This window comes from Palaemon carinicauda, chromosome 2 (genome assembly GCF_036898095.1).
Source record: "Palaemon carinicauda isolate YSFRI2023 chromosome 2, ASM3689809v2, whole genome shotgun sequence".
Taxonomy (NCBI): Eukaryota; Metazoa; Arthropoda; class Malacostraca; order Decapoda; family Palaemonidae; genus Palaemon; species Palaemon carinicauda.
Window position 1 is genome coordinate 197,156,178 of NC_090726.1, and position 23,371 is coordinate 197,179,548.

The 23,371-nt window shown below is 43.5% G+C and overlaps 1 protein-coding gene across 1 annotated transcript in view; it reads right to left on the reverse strand.

Annotated features, from left to right (window-relative positions):
- Window positions 1–823: 823 nt before the first annotated feature.
- Window positions 824–23,371, reverse strand: part of LOC137629440 (heme transporter hrg1-A-like) — a 45,057-nt gene continuing 22,509 nt past the window's right edge. The window contains exons 3-4 of the mRNA XM_068360743.1: window positions 7,194–7,367; window positions 824–6,003 (exon numbers count right to left, since the gene is read on the reverse strand). Coding sequence (XP_068216844.1) covers window positions 5,855–6,003; window positions 7,194–7,367 — 323 coding nt within the window. The 3' untranslated portion in view covers window positions 824–5,854. The remainder of the gene's footprint in view (window positions 6,004–7,193; window positions 7,368–23,371) is intronic.

Below are 23,371 nucleotides of genomic sequence, written 5' to 3' on the forward strand. Positions count from 1 at the left end.
CCGCCTACTATCAGGAAAGGTCGCATATAAACAAAACATAAAAATTTATTTTTATATGTTTATAATAAATGGAAAGTTAATCGAAGAGGCCTAATAAAGGCGGAGAGATATAAAATATATAGATCTATAACGTGTTAAGCAAAATTACTAAAAACCTGAACACACTTCCGTCTAAGGGAAGGGTCGGCCATTTAAAAGTGAAAGAGAGTCCATACTCTCCTTGTCACCATAATTAAATCTATCCAAAACGAGTTCAAGTTTTGAGATGAAGATAAAACACCTGCATAGCGAAAGCTCAAAACTAGAAATGTGTACTTCACCAAAATATGTGAAAACCAATCCAGTAAGCAATAGCGAATTTAGTAGGTCTTGCCGGTGGCACGACAGAGAGAAAATTGGTTCTGTGTTTACATTGAGTACTGAGTACCTGCTAGACAGATGGCGCTGTTGATGTACACCCCCTACCTGCATAGCGATCGCTGGCGTATTTTGAACGTAGAGTTTTTCTGTCGGGCAGCAGAGCTGCAGCTTATATAATCACCGGCTAAGTTTAATATTGAAAAAATAATAATAAGGGTATATTTGTACAGAAAGAAAGTTTCTTCTGTACTGTGATGTGTAGCAGGGTGGCATTTCTGGCGTGGCCCTGTGTAGCTTCGTCGCTGCTCTGCCACTCAAGTCGTGCCTGTGCCTCGATGTTTCTTGCTTCCGGCATGGTCTTACCCTTAGGTTTTAGATGAGAATGATATCACAGTGCATTATATACGCCATACTACAAGCAATAGCATTTTCAATGGAACATGAATCGAGGAATAAGAAAAAATTGAAATAAAAATAATTTATTTGTTACTCAATTAATAACAAGTACAGCAACATATAGTATTTATTTACAACATATCTACGTGATTTTGAATGAATAGGCTTAAAAAATATGGGATAGATTCTTGAGTAGCAGTGTTTTTTTTATGTGCAAGTAATGAAAACACTACTGTTTGCAGGTTTAATATAATTTGCAATGGCATAAGAGGAGTATTCAATATGAGTGGCACAATACACATCACAGGCGAATATTGGAGTTGAAATATTATTTTCACAAATCTAAAGTATAATTAACTATAAATTTTCACCTACAACAGGTATAATTTCAAGTGAAAACCATTACCTGAGAGAGAGAGAGAGAGAGAGAGAGAGAGAGAGAGAGAGAGAGAGTGAGAGAGAGAGAGTGAGAGATAATATCCAAGGCAGAAGTTTTAATAGCTTGAAGTCAGGTTGACATCGATATGTTAGAGAGAGAGAGAGAGAGAGAGAGAGAGAGAGAGAGAGAGAGAGAGAGAGAGTTTGAGCAATTATAATAAAAAGATCCTGCCATCAAAATACTAACCAATAAATGCATAACATAACAAAGACAAAACACAACATTGCCAATGTCATGAAATTTCAGTACTGCCTCCAACCAACATTATAGTGTTACCATGAAGATAATAATTAATTCCTTAACATTAACCATATATTTGCTTCATTAACTTGAAGGGCAGCTCTCCCTCCAACAATCCCCCCACCAAAAACAAAATTAATGAGTGGCTGAGTCCAAAATTAGATGAATCTCCAACCATCATTTTCTTCCATTGTTTTCCATTACCATACATCCAGTATTATGTCATTTTAACTTATATATTTGGCTTTTACATGCATTGTTCTAAATTTCAGTATAATTATGCTAGCCTTCTTTCGACCATACACTACCTTTCATTCTGTCTTTGTAAACTCTGATTTATCAAATATGTAATATCATTACTCAGTACTACTTTAATTCACGAATAACAATTCACTTTACATTTTAAATTCAACATTTCTTACTTTTGAAATTCTTTTAAATCTAATAATCATAAAAGGAAACATAAGCCAATAGTTGGGGATAGAATGTACGTATAAGGTTTCATACAATACGTTTAAGTCACCTCTTGACTTAACCAACAGTATAAATTTTGATATAAGACATCCTTCATATGTAACATGAATTAAATTCGGTCTAAGATTCAATAGGAATGATTGCTGATAAATTCTCACTGAATGTGGTAATCTCTATATATTTACCTCCTTTCCTTTAACTTTCCCTCTAGCTCTTCTTTTCTTGTGCGTTGTCTAACTTCTTCTCTCTCGTAATTCTGGGATCCCATTGTCAAGGCTTTGAGGGAGAAGATATCCTATCTTTCTCTAGCCTCTGTTACATCTAATCCAGATCCATCATTTGGTAAAAGCTGAACATGACATTCCACATTATAACTAACACACAATATGCGGTACATTTCCATATCTAAAGGCCGCTTTACACAGGGATAGTTTACTGGCGTCAGCAAATTATCCTGTGCAAAGGCAAAGTGTCCTCGTGCAAACGCTTACTATCCTGGAAAGTTTACTTGCCGCTAGTGAACTATCCTCGTGTAAACCAGCCTTAAAACAACTGTACTTGATAGCTGGTCCTTCCTGCCAGTTTCCACACATCTTATCAAAAATCCTCCATTGCTTATAGCATTTAGCCTAAACTAGAATAAAAGGTTTCTTAATACAGCCACCTCAGACACCTTCTTCCCAAGTCAGGGATCAAAAGTTTCCATTCACTACTATTCTCGTAAGTAAACTCACAGAAAATTCTGCGAAATCAAGACTTGGGAATAAAGTGAAGAAAGAGAGGAAATAAGAATGAATGATAAAAGAGTGAATGGGGGAAAATATTGAAAAAATATCAGTACTTTAGGAATATTTTTATAACTATAATGAATGAAATGCAATGAAGAATAAAAAATGAATAAATTCCCCTTTTTCTCTTTCTCATCTTTATAATATTTATGTCTTTTTCCCCCATTATTTGAAAGCAGTTTTTATTCTTGCTGAAATACCTCCACCACTACTAGTGAGAGAATATTGCTACCTTTATTGCTTGGGAAGTGCAAAGTTTTAATAAACTGCAACAGAAAATTTATGATTCAATTGCAAACTTATACAGTCATTGCATAAATTCAATTTTGTATATTGACTCCATAAAGTAAATATTGAATGAACATTATACAATGTTTTAAAGGTTTTAAAGGTCACTCATGAATGGCAGATTTAAGGGACAGTGACACTGCCATAAAGACTGACCATATATAAATATGATCAGTGGCTAAGACCCACCTCCACCCAAGCTAGGATCAGGGAGGGGCAGGCAATGGATGCTGATATTTCCCCTAAACACCCGAGAAACTACACGAAACTATTGAGCTTAAGCTAGTCTTGAACCCCAGTCCACCAGATTGCCAAGCAAGGAAGTTTCCAATAAGCTACCTAAGCAATGAATTGTTTATGAGATAGACAGAAACTCGGGTATGTTTTATGAGTTGCCTTAATAGCCTGAGAGGACTTGCAATCATCATCAAATCACTAAAGTGGGTGTTCAAATCCTTACTCTTGTTCCTATATCAATCTCACATCCATCAGTTTTGTTTAGGACCAACTGAATAGCTTAATGGGTTTGACAAACAGATGATTGAGACCCACTAAGAAAAGCTTACATCCTCAAGCTGATGCTAAAATACACAATTCAGGGGCATTTTTTCCTCTTACTAAGATCATTCTAACAGGATTAGACCACTCTTGTTGCCTTCCTACTCAAGCAGATATCTGACTTTAAGTAGAGGAAATGAACCTTTAAAACCTAAGATAATTGTGTTTCACAGAACACAAACATTTGCCTATATCTGGCCACCTTCCCCTAGAGTTATATAAACAGATACAATAATATTGTAAGATTATCTACCTTAGTATAACATGAACATAGACATTTCTAGACCCATGAGGTTTAACCTGAAGGATTTGTTCTTTAATTGATGGTAAAAAGTGGAGCAAGGCAAAGAAGTTTGATAGCTAAGTATGAAGTGACCAACGCGAATAGATGAAAAATATAAGGCATGAAGTAAAGCAGCAATGGTAGATGGGACCTTGCATATCCTGATTACAGTATACCCCACATTGCTACACTATAGGCTATTATCGATAATAAGGACGAGACTGAAGACCCCATGTCACACGAACAAGAGAAGAGGGATTTAACCTAATGAGATGGCAAAAGTTTGTATTATAAAAAAGATATTAATTTCTAAATTCTAACACAACTACTGCATAAAATTCATTATATATTGTACGGTACAGTATAAGACTATATACATTAATTGGTAGCACCACTTTTTAATCTCCTAATTTATTTGCATTATAAATTTTTATTTGCTTCTAAGATAGCAGCTTATGACCAAGGCCAAACTGTTTTAAGAGTAAAAAAGGCCAAACTTTTAAGAGTAAAAAAGGCCAAACTATTTTAAGAGTAAAAAAACGAGTTAGATTCCATATGACAAAGTGTGTTTCAGTGATGACTCAAATATGCTACACTCATTACTGTTCTTATACAATTGTTTAGACAGAACAGGTCACATTCCTAGACTTTTGTATGGCTCATCCATAGTACCTGATCTTTTATCTGTTTAAAATGGATATTAGAGAATGTAAAATGAAAGCAGTTATGTATCTAGGGATATACAGGCAGCAATGAATCTAAGGTACAAATATGACCATAAAAAAAATTCAGCACTTTATATTACTGTAATGCAATTGCCCTGTGTAGTTTAAGCAGATCATTCAATCCTATTATTATTATTACTTGCTAAGCTACAACCCTAGTTGGAAAAGCAGGATGCTATAAGCCCAGGAGCTCCAACAGGGAAAATAGCTCAGTGAGGAAAGGAAATAAGAAAATAAACTACAAGAGAAATAATGGGACAATAAAAAAAATATCAAGAACAGTAACATTTAAATAGATCTTCCATTTATAGATTATAAAAACATAAAAAAAGCAAAAGGTAGAGAAATAAGATAGAAAAATGTGCCCAAGTGGACCCTCAAACAAAAGAAATTTTATATGGCTAACGTTAAAATTATTTTGTTTGAAAAGGAGGCTGAAATTAGTTTTTTTATAGTTTATATGAGAAATATCTGTGTTGTTGATGTTGCTGTATTTGAGAAGCTTTATTTGGGTTTTTCATTACTCCTCATATTGTTTATTTATTTCCTCGTTTCCTTTTCTCCCTGTTGGAGCCCTTAGGCTTATATCATCTTGCTTTTCCAACTAGTGTTGTAGCTTAGCTAGTAATACTGTAATAATAAATGAGACAAAACATGGGGAAGAAGGAATAGACAGAATGTAACCTGACAGTATATATGTATATCATTAATATACTTGCATAATTACAAAGGAGCCTCTAGTAAATGGTGACAAAAATATAATGAATCTTTGCATAATAATGAAAAAAAAATTTCTCTTATAAAGGTATAAAATACCTACTGAGAATCAAGAGATTTTTACGAACTCACACCCATATCAAACGATACCATTAAAATTACTGTTTACTTAATTAAATCAGAGAAAAGCTTAGTGGTAGCTCAACTACAGTAAATTATATGTAAAATAATTATTGGTGAGTTCTGTATAACTCATTCATTCAGCTTATAATGCAATTCTTACACTTATCAAAGCTAAGTTGAATATAAAGTGAAATGTACTGTAAATTCAGACGAAAAGTGTAATCTACTTCCATAATCTTTTGATAAGTAAAAAAGATTATGACTTTCCATAAATGGATATGTTACTACCAGAATAATCACAACACTACATAATTATTGGAGTGAGAAAGTTTCGTGTCAAGAGTCGCTAGCATATGTTATCCACGTGAAATACTACATTACTCATACCTATAAGTAATAAGTGTATATTTATTGAAGGGATTTCATTGCCGTGACCCTAATGAAGATGAATTAAAGTTAATAATTATGATAGAAGTGGGTGGTATTCTTCCAAGAGTCGTTTACGGTAGATGTGGGAGAAGGCGAAGAGGGACGCCCCCCACTTCAGAGTCAATGCCGCCCAAATTAGCATGAAGTAATGGTTTGTTCCAATGTTTTTGATGGAAGGCATTTCTGGAAATACATACCAAAAGAATTACTGTATAATCTACTCTTCATGCTCACTATTCTTATGACTTAAAAACATGTTTATTACTTAACAATTAGTTATTAACTTACCTTCGGAGCTGTAGCAGTTTTTCTTCCAATATAATATGATGTCACTCGTACTGTAGAGTACGGTGACGTACAGCAAACTTTACAAATAACATGATGTCACTTGTATTGTAGAGTACGGTGACGTACAGCAAACTTTAAATACGTTCAATAACTTCTTCCGAGAAGAGTTTTAGAGCCAAATAAAAATCTTACTCTTCATTTCTTAAAACCAATCAGATTGTACAAACTAAAGTTATGCACTCTATCTGCCTTTGCCTTTATTAAAACAGATTTGCATTCAAGCATTAGCAACAATTCTGCCCAAACATCACCATTTACCACATCTACCAATATGAACTTCAAATATATAGAACAGTGTACTGTATTTTCAAAGTCTTAGTAAGTAAAGTACACTGTAGGACATCGAAAAATAGGGGAAAATCATGACATTTCAAAATGTCCCATCAACATTGCAAGTCATACTCTAAAGGTTGACTTGATTTCCATCATTCCATATAATCTCAAGTTCCTCAGTTTTATCCCAAATGATCAAGTACTCATTACAGAATAGCCAAAACATAGAAATAAACAACTAAATATGAAACATTTTAGGAATGAAATATGAACAAGTTTTAAATCACCCATAAATTACTGTGTCAATTCTTATACCTAAGTAAGCCAAACGGCACCAAGATCTAAATGACCAAATGGTGCTGGTTTATTATGCGATCTCAAAGTCGTGCTTTTGCTTTGGTATGCGATCTCACTTCACTTCACGGCGAAGCAAGAACCATTAGATTTTCTGAAAAAATATATATCGGGAATAATTATCTAAGATATAATAATCAATCACTGATGTTAGAGTGCACAGCTCAACATTACCGCTAGCCAGTACACACCGAGCTTGATTTTTTTTTTTCGCAAAGCAAGAACCATTAGGTCTTCTATTATTCTTGTTTTTTTACCTATCAAAAATATCGAGATCACATACCAAAACAAGAGAATAATTTCTGAGATCACACCACAAATGGGATCGCATACCAAAACAGCATTGACCAAATTTGTACGGTAGTTTGAACGCATGCTTAAAAACGAAGATGTGTTACCTTCGTGATGAGAAACAGCAATGCTAAGATATGCAGCGACACCTCCCAAGCCCGCAAGCATTCCAAGGAATCCCAGGAGACGAATCTGGACGAGGTTTTCTGCCGTATACCAGGATTCTAAAGTATGCTTCTTGTATAGAATGTGAATCAACAGAGTAGTTGCGGCAAATGTTCCTGTAATGAAAGAAACTCGCATTATTTCACGATGTTTTTGTGGACTCAAGATTTATTCAATATAAATGGATTGACAGATTTACGGACTAAATCCTTAAAAGGTTATTTAGTGCCATTTCGTCTTCAAATAATTAACAATCAAAACGATAGTTTCACGCTGATTATAAAGACTATCTAAAATGCCTGGAGTAAAACTATTGTGTAAAAGATCCTCATAACGATAAAAAATTAGAAGAATATATACAAATTCAGGATAAATTTAGAAGAAAATATATGAATTCAGGATAAACTCAGAAAAAAATACAAAAATTAAGGATAAATATAGAAGAAAATATATGAAATCAGGATAAATTTTTAAGAAAATAAATGAATACAGGATAAATTCAGAAGAAAATAAATGAATTCAGGATAAATTTAGAAGAAAATATATGAATTCAGGATAAATTTCAAAGAAAATAAAGGAATTCAGGATAAATTCAGAAGAAAATATATGAATTCAGGATAAATTTAGAAGAAAATATAAAAATTCAGGATAAATTTCAAAGAAAATACATGACTTCAGGATAAATTTCGGAAAAAAATATGACAAATTCGTAGATAATTTGAATTTTTCCTAACCATACAAACCTTAGTTATTTAATTAGGGTATTACTTTCGGGGTAGCTGAAACGACGAGCCATTAGATTTTTAACGAGGGTTTACTACCCTCTCGCTAGTTAGCGAGGTGGTAGGGAAGGGTAGCTAGCTACCCCTCCCCCCTCACACACCGGTGAATAGCTCACTTTGCTTAGAGGTAGGACTTCCCGGGGTACAGGGCTGGCGGGCAAGTTTGATTAAATAGCTAAGGTTTGTATGGTTAGGAAAAATACAAATTATCTACGAAATGATATTTTAATTATAAAATAAATTTTTGAATATACTTACCCGGTGAATATATAGCTGCAACTCTGTTGCTCGACAGACAAAAAACTGTACAAAAAAAACTCGCCAGCGATCGCTATACAGGTTGCGGGTGTGCCCATCAGCGCCATCTGTCGGCCAGATACCCAGCTCCATGTAAACAAAGACTCAATTTTCTCCTCGTCCCACTGCGTCTCTATTGGGGAGGAAGGGAGGGTCATTTAATTTATATATTCACCGGGTAAGTATATTCAAAAATTTATTTTAAAATTAAAATATCATTTTTAAATATTTAACTTAGCCGGTGAATATATAGCTGATTCACACCCAGGATGGTGGGTAGAGACCAGTAAAATATGTTTACATTTTATGAGCTAAGAGTTTTTATTTCATTTTAGAAGTTATCAAAATAACAAAAACAAAATAAATAGGTACCTGGTAAGGAAGTCGACTTGAACGATTACTCTGCCTTATAAGTACGTCTTCCTTACGGAGCCTCGCGATCCTCTTAGGATGCTGATAGACCCCTAGGAGCTGAAGTATCAAGGGCTGCAACCCATACAACAGGACCTCATCAAACCCCTAATCTGGGCGCTCTCAAGAAATGACTTTGACCACCCGCCAAATCAACCAGGATGCGAAAGGCTTCTTAGCCTTCCGGACAACCCATAAAAACAACATTAAAAACATTTCAAGAGACAGATTAAAAGGATATGGAATTAGGGAATTGTAGTGGTTGAGCCCTCACCCACTACTGCACTCGCTGCTACGAATGGTCCCAGTGTGTAGCAGTTCTCGTAAAGAGACTGGACATCCTTTAGATAAAAAGACGCGAACACTGACTTGCTTCTCCAATAGGTTGCGTCCATTATACTTCGCAGAGATCTATTTTGCTTAAAGGCCACGGAAGTTGCAACAGCTCTAACTTCGTGCGTCTTCACCTTAAGCAAAGCTCGGTCTTCCTCACTCAGATGTGAATGAGCTTCTCGTATTAACAATCTGATAAAGTATGATAAAGCATTCTTTGACATAGGCAAAGATGGTTTCTTAACTGAACACCATAAAGCTTCAGATTGGCCTCGTAAAGGTTTGGTACGCTTTAAATAGAACTTAAGAGCTCTAACAGGGCATAAGACTCTTTCTAGTTCATTGCCTACGATCTCCGATAAGCTGGGAATATCGAAAGATTTAGGCCAAGGCCGAGAAGGCAGCTCATTTTTGGCTAGAAAACCAAGTTGTAGCGAACAGGTGGCTTTTTCTGACGAAAATCCGATGTTCTTGCTGAAGGCATGAAGCTCACTGACTCTTTTAGCCGAGGCTAAGCATACCAGGAAAAGAGTCTTTAGAGCGAGATCTTTCAGGGAGGCTGATTGTAACGGCTCAAACCTGTCTGACATGAGGAATCTTAGCACCACGTCTAAATTCCATCCAGGGATAGCCAAACGACGCTCCTTGGTGGTCTCAAAAGACTTAAGGAGGTCTTGAAGATCTTTATTGTTGGAAAGATCTAAGCCTCTATGCCGGAAGACCGATGCCAACATGCTTCTGTAGCCCTTGATAGTGGGAGCTGAAAGGGATCGTCCTTTTCTCAGGTATAAGAGAAAATCTGCTACTGTATTTGAGCTACAGAGGTACTGGTCGAGGATACAGAAACTGACTTGCACCAGTCTCGGAAGACTTCCCACTTCGACTGGTAGACTCTAATGGTGGACGCTCTCCTTGCTCTAGCAATCGCACTGGCTGCCTCCTTCGAAAAGCCTCTAGCTCTCGAGAGTCTTTCGATAGTCTGAAGGCAGTCAGACGAAGAGCGAGGAGGCTTTGGTGTACCTTCTTTACGTGAGGGTGACATAGAAGGTCCACCCTTAGAGGAAGACTTCTGGGAACGTCTACTAGCCATCGAAGTACCTCGGTGAACCATTCTCTCGCGGGCCAGAGGGGAGCAACTAACGTCAACCTTGTCCCTTCGTGAGAGGCAAACTTCTGCAGTACCTTGTTGACAATCTTGAACGGTGGGAATGCGTAGAGATCCAGATGTGACCAATCTAGGAGGAAGGCATCTATATGTATTGCTGCTGGGTCCGGGACTGGGGAGCAATAGATTGGAAGCCTCTTGGTCATCGAGGTTGCAAAGAGATCTATGGTTGGTTGGCCCCAAGTCGCCCAAAGTCTCTTGCATACATCCTTGTGGAGGGTCCATTCTGTTGGAATTACTTGCCCTTTCCGACTGAGACAATCTGCTATGACATTCAAGTTGCCTTGGATGAACCTCGTTACTAGGGAGATGTCTTGACCTTTTGACCAGATGAGCAGGTCCCTTGCGATCTCGTACAACGTCAGTGAGTGGGTACCTCCTTGTTTGGAGATGTACGCCAAGGCCGTGGTGTTGTCTGAGTTTACTTCCACCACTTTGCCTCGAAGGAGAGACTTGAAGCTTTTCAAGGCCAGATGTACTGCCAACAGCTCCTTGCAGTTGATATGCATGCTCCTCTGACTCGAGTTCCACCGTCCTGAGCATTCCCGACCGTCTAGTGTCGCGCCCCAGCCCACGTCCGATGCTTCCGAGAAGAGAACGTGGTTGGGAGTCTGAACAGCTAGGGGAAGACCCTCTCTTAGGTTGATATTGTCCTTCCACCAAGTCAGACAAGACTTTATCTTTTCGGAAATCGGGATCGAGACCGCTTCTAGCGTCTTGTCCTTTTTCCAGTGAAAAGCTAGATGGTATTGAAGCGGACGGAGGTGTAGTCTTCCTAGTGACACAAATTGTTCCAGGGATGACAGCGTCCCTACCAGACTCATCCACAGCCTGACTGAGCAGCGTTCCTTCTTCAGCATGTTCTGGATGAATAACAGGGCTTGACTTATTCTGGGGGCCGACGGAAAAGCCCGAAAAGCTAGACTGTGAATCTCCATCCCTAAATACACAATAGTTTGGGATGGGACCAGTTGCGACTTTTCCAAATTGACTAGGAGTCCCAATTCCTTGGTCAGATCTAGAGTCCACTTGAGATCCTTCAGACAGCGACGACTGGAAGAGGCTCTGAGAAGCCAGTCGTCCAAATAAAGGGAGGCTCGGATGTCCGATAAGTGGAGGAATTTGGCCACATTCCTCATCAGCCTCGTAAACACGAGAGGAGCTGTGCTTAGGCCAAAGCACAGGGCCCGAAACTGGTAGACCACATTTTCGAAAACGAATCTCAGAAAAGGTTGGGAGTCTGAGTGAATGGGGACATGGAAGTAGGCGTCCCTTAGGTCTAGCGAGACCATCCAGTCTTCCCTTCTGACCGCTGCTAAGACTGACTTTGTGGTCTCCATGGAGAACTTCGTTTTTGTGACAAAGACATTCAGAGCACTGACGTCTAGCACCGGTCTCCACCCTCCTGTCTTCTTTGAAACTAGGAAGAGGCGGTTGTAGAATCCCGGTGATTGAAGGTCCGAGACTTTGACCACCGCTCCCTTCTCTAGCAAAAGAGACACTTCCAGTTTCAGGGCTTGTCTCTTTTCTTCCTCTCTGTACCTGGGAGAGAGATCGATGGGAGACGTTGCTAGAGGGGGTTTGCGTACAAAAGGGATTTTGTACCCCTCTCTGAGTAACCTCACAGATTGTGAATCTGCGCCTCTCCTCTCCCAGGCTTGCCAGAAGTTCTTGAGTCTGGCTCCCACTGCTGTCTGAAGTTGCGGGCAGTCAGACTCTGCCCTTAGAGGACTTGGATCCTTTCCTCTTCCCTCGCTTCCCTTCGGCACGAGCACCTCCTCTGCTGGAGGCTCTGCCACGAAAGGGCGGAATAAAGCGAGACGCTGGAGTATCTATCCTCGGTCTAGCGGAAGATGAAGGCAAAGGGGGAGCTTTGCAAGCTGAGGACGCAACTAGATCGTGAGTGTCCTTCTGCACTAACGAAGCAGCAATTTCCTTTATCAAGACTTCTGGAAAAAGGCACTTGGAAAGGGGAGCAAAGAGAAGTTCAGATCTCTGGCATGGTGTAACTCCAGCAGACAGGAACGAGCAGAGAGACTCTCGCTTTTTCAGGACTCCGGACGTGAATGAGTCAGCTAGCTCATTGGACCCATCACGGACGGCCTTGCCCATGCAGGACATAATGAGCAAAGAAATATCTTTATCTGTCGAAGAGATTTTCCTGCTCAGGGCTCCTAAGCACCAGTCTAAAAAGTTAAAGACTTCAAAAGCCCTAAAGATCCCTTTCATAAGGTGGTCCAGGTCCGATGATGACCAACAAATCTTCGAGCGTCTCATGGCAAGGCGGCGGGGAGAGTCTACAAGACTTGAGAAGTCGCCCTGGGCAGAGGCAGGAACTCCCAAGCCGAGAACTTCTCCCGTGGCATACCAGACGCTCGATCTAGAAGAGAGTTTAGCTGGGGGAAAGGCAAATGCTGTCTTCCCTAAACTCTTCTTGGACTCTAACCAGTCTCCTATCAGCCGCAAAGCTCTCTTAGACGAGCGTGCGAGGACGAGTCTAGTAAAGGCAGGTGCGGTAGAAGGCATGCCTAATACAAACTCTGACGGCGGAGAACGAGGAGCCACAGAAACAAACTGGTCAGGAAACAACTCTTTGAATATAGCCAAGACTTTTCTAAAGTCCAAAGATGGTTGAGTTGACTTAGGCTCGTCCAGTTCTGACTGTTGATCATCTTGTTGTTCAGCAACATCCTCATCATAAAGTTCCTCATCCGAAAACTGATGAGGAAACGGCAACGGAGTGGGCAACGTCTGGTTCGCTGAGTCCGGTCGCACTGGTGCATGCGTGACGGAGCCGGACGCAACGTCATGGAACTGCTGCACAGTCTGTGAACTGTCAACAACCATGGGAGCGCGAGGACGCACAGCGTCCACCCGAGACTGTCTAGACCGACTGGGTTGAGCAGTGGAAACTACACCGGGTTGCGGAGGTTGACGCACAGCGTCAAAACAAGTCACCTCTGATGGTTGTTGAACGTCCTGAACGTCAACAACCACCTCCGTGCGTCGCTTAACGTCAACGTGCGGCTGGCAACCCACACTGGATCGCATCGGTGGAGGAACCACCTCAACTGGTAGACGCGAGAAGGTTACCTCAGCGTCAACAGGACGCACAACCGATCGCTTGGAAGGTTGTTGGCCAGAAGGTACGGTAGCAACCTTCTCCGCATGAAAGTCCTGCATCAAAGACGTAAGCTTGGACTGCATGTCTTGCAGCAAAGCCCATTTAGGGTCAACGGGAGCAGGTGCGGCGACAGACGGTGTTAGTGACTGAAGCGGTACCGCTTTGCCTCTCTTAGGCGGTGAGCAGTCATCAGATGACGGCAACGAGTCCGAACTGACCCAGTGGCTACAACCGGGACGTTGGACTTGTCCTGAAGGGACCGATTTACGCTTTAAAGGCCGTGAGACCTTGGTCCAAAGATTCTTACGAGAAACACCTTCAGACGACGAGGTATAAATGGGTTCTCTCGTCTTACGTAGGTAGGGGCGATCTTGGGGAGATACGCCTGATACCATGGAGGGAACGTCTGTTCGCTGATCAAAGCCTCTCGAACCCATGCGTCGTGCGACATTGCTTCTCCCCTGGACTTGGGAGCTTGCAAGAGGTCCCGGACTAGGAGGACGACAGGCACGAACAGACGAACCCTCAAGCGCAACACTGTTCACAACACTTTCACTTGGCACTTTATCACTTCCCGCGGCACTTTGGCACTTAAGCTCCTTAACATCCGCCATGAGTTGATTGCGGTCACTTGCAAGGGACTCAACTCTCTCCCCCAGGGCATGGATGGCACGCATCATGTCAGCCATCGATGGTTCCTGAGTGCTAGGAGGGGGGTTAGGAACAACCACTACAGGGGAAGGAATAGGTTGTGGGGCATGTAGGAGAGGAAACATCAATAGACCTAGAAGAACTTCTCCTAATTCTATCTCTCTCTAGCCTGCGTGTGTACTTTTCAAATTCGATAAAATCGAATTCCGAAAGGCCCACGCACTCCTCACACCGATCTTCCAATTGACAGGTTTTACCCCGACAATTGGAACAAACAGTGTGAGGGTCGAGAGAAGCCTTCGGAAGACGCCTAGAACAGTCCCTAGCATTGCATTTTCTAAACTTGGGAACTTGTGAAAGGTCAGCCATTTTGAATTGGTCAAGGGAAAATTCCAAAAAACGATCTACGTCATCAACAATGAATCCGATACAAAAAAGAGTTCAAGAATTTATTTGAAGAAAAACCCTGCACAGCGAAAGCTCAAAACCAGAATATAGTACTTCACCAAAGATGATGTGAAAAACTCCAGTTAGCAACAGCGAGTAAAGTACGTCTTGTCGACACGTCGACAGAGAGAAAATTGAGTCTTTGTTTACATGGAGCTTGGTATCTGGCCGACAGATGGCGCTGATGGGCACACCCGCAACCTGTATAGCGATCGCTGGCGAGTTTTTTTTGTACAGTTTTTTGTCTGTCGAGCAACAGAGTTGCAGCTATATATTCACCGGCTAAGTTAAATATTTAAAATTTGTCATTTGTTCCGTAACCGAAATACAAACCACGCTATTTAATTAGGGTGACTTAACCCTTAGGTAGGGTGGTAAGTCCCAGCCGTACTGGCTTTGGCTTTTGCCTGGGGACTCAGTATCTGAGTGTGTAAAACTCAAGATAAGGGGTCCCTGTACCTCGCAAGTGCCTTGCTCTGCAAGGACCGCAGCCTACATAAGCTAGTGTGTGAAGGAGTGAAGTGAGACTCGTCCTAGGAAGTTGACCTGGAGTCCTTTAGATGGAAATCTAGGTTAGGACGATCCCAATACCACTTCGTAAGTGTATGGGGACGTGACAGTATTAACTTAATACTAGCGAGAGGGTAGTAAACCCTCGTTAAAAATCTCATGGCTCGTCGTTTCAGCTACGCCGAAAGTAATACCCTAACTAAATAGCGTGGTTTGTATTTCGGTTACGGAACAAACAAAAATTAAGGATAAATCTAGAAGAAAATATATGAAATCAGGATAAATTTAGAAGAAAATATATGAAATCAGGATAAATTTAGAAGAAAATAAATGAATTCAGGATAAATTCAGAAAAAAATATATGAATTCATAGAGAAAGATGAAAAAAAAAAAAAAACACAAGAGACTTAAGGGTCACTGCTTGATTGAGCCATCTTGTTAAAATTTGTAATACACAGAATAGCCTATTCCTATAAAAAAATCCTTTTGACTACAATTGAGGTTCTAAAATGGACCCTGGGAGCATGTCTGAACAAATTTGAATGTAAGGTACACTACGTGAGGATGGTTTAGCATTGAATTAACACACTTTTAGGCATGCATAAATAAATAAATATAGATAGATAGACTCATGGAACTTTAATAAGATATGACAAATTCGTAGATAATTTGTATTTTTCCTAACTATACAAACCTTAGCTATTTAATAGGGTATTACTTTCGGCGTAGCTGAAATGACGAGCCATTTATTTTTAACGAGGGTTTACAACCCACACCGCTAGTTAACGGGGGTAGGGGAGGGAGCTACCCCCTCCTCTCACACACCTGTGCTTGAGCTCACTTTGCTTGGAGGTACGACTTCAAGGGGGATAGGGCTGGCGGGCAAGTTTGGTTAAATAGCTAAGGTTTGTATAGTTAGGAAAAATACAAATTATCTACGAATTTGTCATTTGTTCCGTAACTGGAATACAACCACGCTATTTAATAGGGGTGACTCAACCATTAGGAAGGGTGGACATCCCAGCCAGTCTGGACTTTGGCTTTGCCTGGGGGCTCCCTATTTGAGTGTGTTAGCACTCAAGAAATAAGGAGTCCCTGCACCTCGCTAAAACCTTGTTATGCAGGATCTGCGGCCTACGCAAGCTGTGTGTGAAGGTATGAAGAAGTGTGACTCGTCCTAGAAAGTTCTTTAGATGGAAACTTGTAGACTAAGACTTTCCCAATACCACCTCGTCAGGGTATGGGGACGTAACAGTATTAATATTAATACTAGGAACACAAATGAGCATGGTTTACCTGCAGTGGTTTGAGGTCAGCTGTGCAGAAAACCCAGGATGCTGCTTTCCTCAAGAGAGGGGATGATGAAGAAAAGAATAAGGGCCAGTCAAACCTTTTCATTCATGCACACTAAAACCGCGTAACAATGCCCTCAACCTTCTGCTACTTGTCCAATAAGGAGCTTAAGGTTTTAAACCAGCTGTTGTGCAGCCACCACAGGACCGATAGAGAAAGTATCGAGTTTCCTGTGGGTCACCGTCTTGCAGGTAGTGGGATGTGAACGTGGTTTGCCGTTTCCATCGTTCACATACCAGCTTGAAGAACCTGCGTCAGTGAAAAATTTCTTTTGAAGGCCAGGGACGTAGCTAAGCCCCTGACATCATGTGCTCTGGGGCGACATGACGGAAGAGGGTCTGGATTCAGTGCCAGGTCAATGACCCTGAGAATCCATGCAGAGATGGTGTTCTTGGTGACCCTCCTCTTAGTCCTTCCTGGGCTGACAAATAGTGCTGGCACACGAAGACGAGCTGCGGCTGTTATTTTGAGGTAGAGCCTCAAGCTCCTTACTGGGCATAGTAAGAGATGGTCTGGGTCATCTGTTACAGTACGGAGACTAGAAATCCGGAAGGAGTCGAATCGAGGATCCGCTACTCCCGGATTCTGAGTCTTAGAGAATAAACTTAAGGACGAAGCTGAACATTACCTCCCCCCATCCTCTTGAATGTGCGATATCATACAAGAGACCATGAAGTTTGCTGACTCGCTTGGCCGAGGCCAAATCTAGCAGGAACACCGTCTTCCAGGTTAGGTGGCGATCTGAAGCCTGGCGAAATGGTTCATAGGGAGGTCTCTTAAGGAGAACGTGAACAATCCCCGGAGAGGTCTAAGGACGCGGCTGCTACAGACTGCTTCTGGTGAGGAGAGTCCCCATCGGAGGACGGAGGAGGAGAAGACTCGAAAAGGCGCCTCTTGACACCCTTATAGAGAGACGGGAGGCCCTTGCGGCGAAGCGGACGATGAGCCTTACGGCGAAGGCGGCCACGAGGAAGGTCGTCAGGATCATCAGTCCTCCGAAGAAGAGTCTCAATCAGAGTGCTCCCCCGAGAGGGAGTCTTAGCCGCAGAAGAGCCCGTAGGACCCCCTTCCCCCTCCGAAGGATGTACAGAAGGGGAAGGAGAGCCTTCAGCAACGTCATCACCATCAGGAGCCGCAGAGGTTTGACCAGACTCGTCGGAAGCCTCTGCCACCACGAGGTCGACGATAGACAGAGGATCTACCTCTGCTATCACCGGCGACTGCTTGACAGCGGCCCCTAACTGAATAAGGTCAAACAGGGCTTCCTTGGAGGGCAGGCCCTTAAGCCCCAAGGAACCCCAAAGCTGAAAAAGATCATCATTATACATAGAATTAACATTATCAATATCCTCCCCCGGAGGAGGAGGGGGAACCGCCCCGCTATGGGAGGCGACGCGCTCTCCCGCATCCCGAGGTCGGGAAACAGAACTAGGGCCTGCGCTCCCACTCGGCGGCCTCTCACTAGGAGCCGAACGAGGGGGAGCTTCGAAGGAGGTTTGGGCGGCGGAAGAAGAGTCCCGAGATCCTTCCTCCTTCAAGGCAACCCTCGAAGGAGAACGGTCTCTCTTGGACTTCTTCTTACGCCGGTGGGCAAACCTCTCCCACTGGGAGGCAGACCACTCCCTACACTCACTACATGTATTTTCACTATCACACCGTCGGCCTCGACACTGCGGGCAAAGGGTGTGAGGATCGGTATCCACCGCAGACATGAAGGTACCGCAAGGGCGGCCGGCAATCCCAGGGCACTTGCGCATGATGAACACCAAAGGGCGAGGCCAACTTCAAACACACAAAGCTGAGGAAAAGCAAAGAAAAGATTGAGGCTGTCAAAAACGAGGACGATAGACAGGCACGTCTGCACATTGTCTGAGCCAAAAGTGAAGTGAAGCAAATCACCGGTGTGTGGGGGGGGAGGGGTAGCAAGCTACCCCTTCCCCTACCCCCGCTAACTAGCGCGGGGGTAGTTTAACCCTCGTTAAAATCTATTGGCTCGTCAATTTCAGCTACGCCAAAAGTACACCCAATGTAAATAGCGTGATTTGTATTTCGGTTACGGAACAAATGACAAATTCGTAGGTAATTTTTATTTTTCCTAACTATACAAACTTTAGCTATTTAATAGGGGTTATTACTTTCAGCGTAGCTGAAATGACGAGCCATTAAAATTTTAACAAAGGTTTACTACCCCACCGCTAGTTGGCGGGGGGTAGGGGGTAGCCTGCTACCCGTCCCCTCACACACCCCTGTGCTTGAGATCACTTTGCTTGGAGGTACGACGTCAAGGGGGATTGATCTGGCGGGCAAGTTTGGTTAAATAGCTAAGTTTTGTATAGTTAGGAAAAATACAAATTATCTACAAATTTGTCATTTGTTCTGTAACTGGAATACAAACCATGCTATTTAATAGGGGTGACTCACCCATTAGGAAGGGTGGGCATCCCAGCCAGTCTGGCTTTTGGCTTTGCCCGGGGGCTCCCTATTTGAGTGTGTTAGCACTCAAGAAATAAGGAGTCCCTGCACCTCGCTAAAACCTTGCTACGCAAGGTCTGCGACCTACGCAAGCTGTGTATGAAGGTATGAAGAAGTGTGACTCATCCTAGAAAGTTCTTTAGATGGAAACTTGTAGACTAGGACTTTCCCAATACCACCTCGTCAGGGTATGGGGATGTAACAGTATTAATATTAATACTAGGAACACAAGGGAGCATGGTTTACCTGCAGTGGCTTGAGGTCAACTATGCAAAGAACCCAGGATACTGCTTTCCCCAAGAGAGGGGATGAAGAAGAAAAGAATAAGGGCCAGTCAAACCTTTTCATTCATGCAGACTAAAACCGCGTAACAATGCCCTCAACCTTCTGCTACTTGTCCAATAAGGAGCTTGAGGTTTTAAACCAGCTGTTGTGCAGCCACCACAGGACCGATAGAGAAAGTATCGAGTCTCCTGTGGGTCACCGTCTTGCAGGTAGTGGGATGTTAACGTGGTTTGCCGTTTCCACACCCCAGCTTGAAGAACCTGCGTCATTGAAAAATTTCTTTTGAAGGCCAGGGACGTAGCTATGCCCCTGACATCATGTGCTCTGGGGCGACATGACGGAGGAGGGTCTGGATTCAGTGCCAGGTCAATGACCCTGAGAATCCATGCAGAGATGGTGTTCTTAGTGATCCTCCTCTTAGTCCTTCCTGTGCTGACAAATAGTGCTGGCACACGAGGACGAGCTGCGGCTGTTATTTTGAGGTAGAGCCTCAAGCTCCTTACTGGGCATAGTAAGAGATGGTCTGGGTCATCTGTTACAGTACGGAGACTAGAAATCCGGAAGGAGTCGAATCGAGGATCCGCTACTCCCGGATTCTGAGTCTTAGAGAATAAACTTAAGGACGAAGCTGAACATTACCTCCCCCCATCCCCTTGAATGTGCGATATCATACGAGAGACCATAAAGCTCGCTGACTCGCTTGGCCGAGGCCAAATCTAGCAGGAACACCGTCTTCCAGGTTAGGTGGCGATCTGAAGCCTGGCGAAATGGTTCATAGGGAGGTCTCTTAAGAGACCTGAGAACTCTAATCACGTTCCATGGGGGAGGTCTCACTCCCGACTGAGGGAAGGTAAGTTCATAACTCCGTATGAGTAGAGAAAGTTCTAGCGATAAAGAAAGGTCCACTCCTTTCAGCCTGAAGGCGAGGCTTAAGGCTGAGCGATACCCTTTCACTGCCGAGACCGATAGGCGCATTCCTTCACGCAAATACACGAGGAACTCCGCTATTGCTGGAATAGTGGCATCGAGTAGAGAGATACCCCTTCCACGACACCAACCACAGAAGACTTTCCACTTTGCCTGGTAGACTGCTGCTGATGATTTTCACAGGTGTCCAGACATCCTGATTGCAACTTGTTGCGAAAATCCTCTCTCAGAGAGGAGATGTTGGATAGTCTCCAGGCATGAAGTCATAGTGAACCTACGGCTTTGTGGAAGATGTTGGCGTGTGGTTGTTTGAGTAGATTGTGTCGTGGAGGGAGTTCTCTTGGCAGCTCCGTTAGGAGTTGCAGAAGGTCCGGGAACCATTCTGCGGGATGCCATAGCGGAGATATGAGGATCATTGAAAGATTGACCGATGTTCTGGACTTGTTGAGTAACCTCATCAGACAGAACAGGGGACAGGCGTAAACGTCGATGTTGTCCCACCGTTGTTGGAAAGCATCTTGCCAGAGAGCCTTGGGGTCTGGGACTGGAGAACAGTACAGCGGGAGCCTAAAGTTCAGGGCCGTTGCGAAAAGATCCACAGTCGGAGAACCCCACAAAGTCAGGACTTTGTTGGCTACTAGATGATCCAAAGACCACTCGGTACTCACTATCTGAGATGCTCTGCTCAGGTTGTCGGCGAGCACATTCCTCTTGCCCGGAATGAAGCATGCAAATAGTGGTATCGAGTGGATTTCGGCCCATCTCAATATCTCTACTGCTATATGGGATAGTTGCTGTGATAAAGTACCTCCTTGTTTATGATGTAGGCCACTACTGTGGTGTTGTCGCTCATCACCACCACAGAATGACTTGCCAGGTACTGTTGGAACTATTGAAGGGCTAGAAAGATGGCCTTCATCTCTAGGAGATTTATGTAGAGGTACTTTTCTGACTCTGACCAGAGGCCTGAGGTTGTGGGGTGCAGCACGTGGGCCCCCCACCCTTTTTTTGAAACGTCCAAAAACAGCATCAAATCCGGGGGAGGACGAGAAGATCCACTCCCTTTCGTAGGTTCTCGTCTGTCACCCACCACTGGAGATCCGTCAGTTCCGCAGGTCCCATGTGGATCTGGATGTCCGAGGAGTCGTATGCTTGATCCCACCGGGACTTGAGTTGCCCCTGGAGGGATCTCATCCTGAGGCGACCATTACGAACTAGATGGGCCAGCGATGAAAGGTGACCGAGGAGACGTAACCACGATTGGGCTGGAAGTTCTTCTCGTCTGAGAAAAGGTCTTGCGACCTTCCTCAGCCGTGCTATCCTGTCGTCTGATGGGAAGGCTTCGTGGAGAGTGGTGTCTCTAATCATGCCTAAGTATACCAGTCTTTGAGTGGGAAGCAGGGAAGACTTCTCGAGATTTACCATGATCCCCAGATCTTGGCAAAGTCTCAAAAGTTTGTCTCGGTGTTGAAGAAGGGTTGACACCGAGTCTGCTAGGATTAGCCAGTCGTCCAGATAACGGAGGAGACGGATGCCAATCCTGTGTGCCCAAGATGATACAAGGGTGAACACACTGGTGAAGACTTGTGGTGCTGTGGAAAGAACGAAGCACAGCACCTTGAACTGGTACATTCTGTTGTCTAGGCTGAATCTTAAGTACTTCCTTGAAGACGGATGGACTGGGATCTGGAAGTACGCGTCCTTTAGGTCCAGTGTACACATGAAGTCCTGAGGGCTTACTGCTAGTCTGACCGTGTCTGCCGTCTCCATGCTGAACAGAGTTTGTTTGACAAACTTGTTCAGAGCTGAGAGGTCGATGACTGGTCTCCAGGCTCGAGACGCCTTCTTTACAAGAAAGAGTAGATTGAAGAAGCCTGGGGATCCGTCGAGGACCTCTTGGAGAGCGCCCTTCTTCAACAGGGTCTGGACTTCTGCCCGAAGAGCTTGCCCCCTTGCCAATCCCATGGCAAGGGAGTTCACTGACACTAGATTCGTTGCCAGGGGAGGTAGAGATGTTATGAACGGGATACGATATCCTAGACTGATCACGAAGATTGTCCAGGAATCGGCCCCGAGTTGCTTCCACCTGTTTGAGCAACTTTGTAGGCATTTCCCCACTGGTGAAAATGCAGGGGGACTGCCTGTCCTAGCGTTTGCGGCCTCGGTTGCTCCCTCTGGGATTTTTGCCTCCCCTGGAGGACTTTTTGCCTTTCCTTTCTTTGACATCATAGTCTTCGCTGCTATTGTTGTCGTAGTGGTCTTGACTGGACGGGACTGCCGTGGTGCTGGAGGCTTATAGGGCTTGGATGTTAAAGCCTTACGAAGGAGGTAGTCTTGATGAGACTTCCTCCACCTCTCAGCGGCATGTTCCACATCCTTAGGCTCGAAAAGAACAGACACCTCTATGGAGGAATGTCCGAGCCTATTGATCTAGGGACCTTCTATTGGAATCGCTCAGCTACTGCATCGCGATGTTTCAGAATGGTATTTGCCCACAAGTTCGAGACTTGGTGGGCCAGAAACTCGATCGTGCGAGTACCTGAGAGAATGAAGGTTTCCATAGCTTTCCTGGTACGTTCCATAGAGAAATCCTCAGAACGTATCAGGATACCTAAGGTCCCCAACCAGATATCAAGCCACGGAGTGGCTTGCATAGCACACTTCGCGACTTTCTCCTGATTGAGGATCTCGGCTGCTGAGAACGAGACCTGCCGGTTGGAGAGTCTCTCAAGAGGGACTCCCCTGGTTAGCTCTTCCTGCGAGTGGTGAAGAGGAAGAGCTAAACAAGGTTCCTCAAGGATCTCGAAGTACCTCCTCTACTGTAAGCGAGGAGGTGGGAGGAGCTTGTTGGTGGCACCGGAACGGTTGGAGGAGGACATCTCGGAGAGCTGTTGTGAGATCTTGTCCCTGGTACTCTTAACCCCTTGAGACCAGGGCAGTGCTGCACTGGTCTTGGAGGGTTTCTGTGTACCAAAGACACGGTCCAAGACCTTGTCCTTGCCCTCTCGAGAAGGGATCTCTGGAACAGAAAACCCGTTGAGAGCCCTCATTAGAGTTAGAACTTGCCAAAACGCATGTTCTGACTCTTGCTGGTCCTCCTGCAGTAGGACTTGCAGCAAAGTGTCCTTCTATCCCCAAAGGCTCTTCTTGGGGAGAGTCGCGGACATTCCCTGAGTGACTAGCTGGCTCCATCCTAGTCCTAGTAGAGGACTTCGGCAATGTTTTGGAGTCCTTAGATTCTTTCCTGGGAAGGATGTAGGACTCCAACATTGACAAGGGTAGCATATTTCTTTCAATCCCCGACTGAGTAGACCCCTTGGTGCGAGGAGAGGTTTCCTCCATTGGGGCGATGGGGGAAAGTCT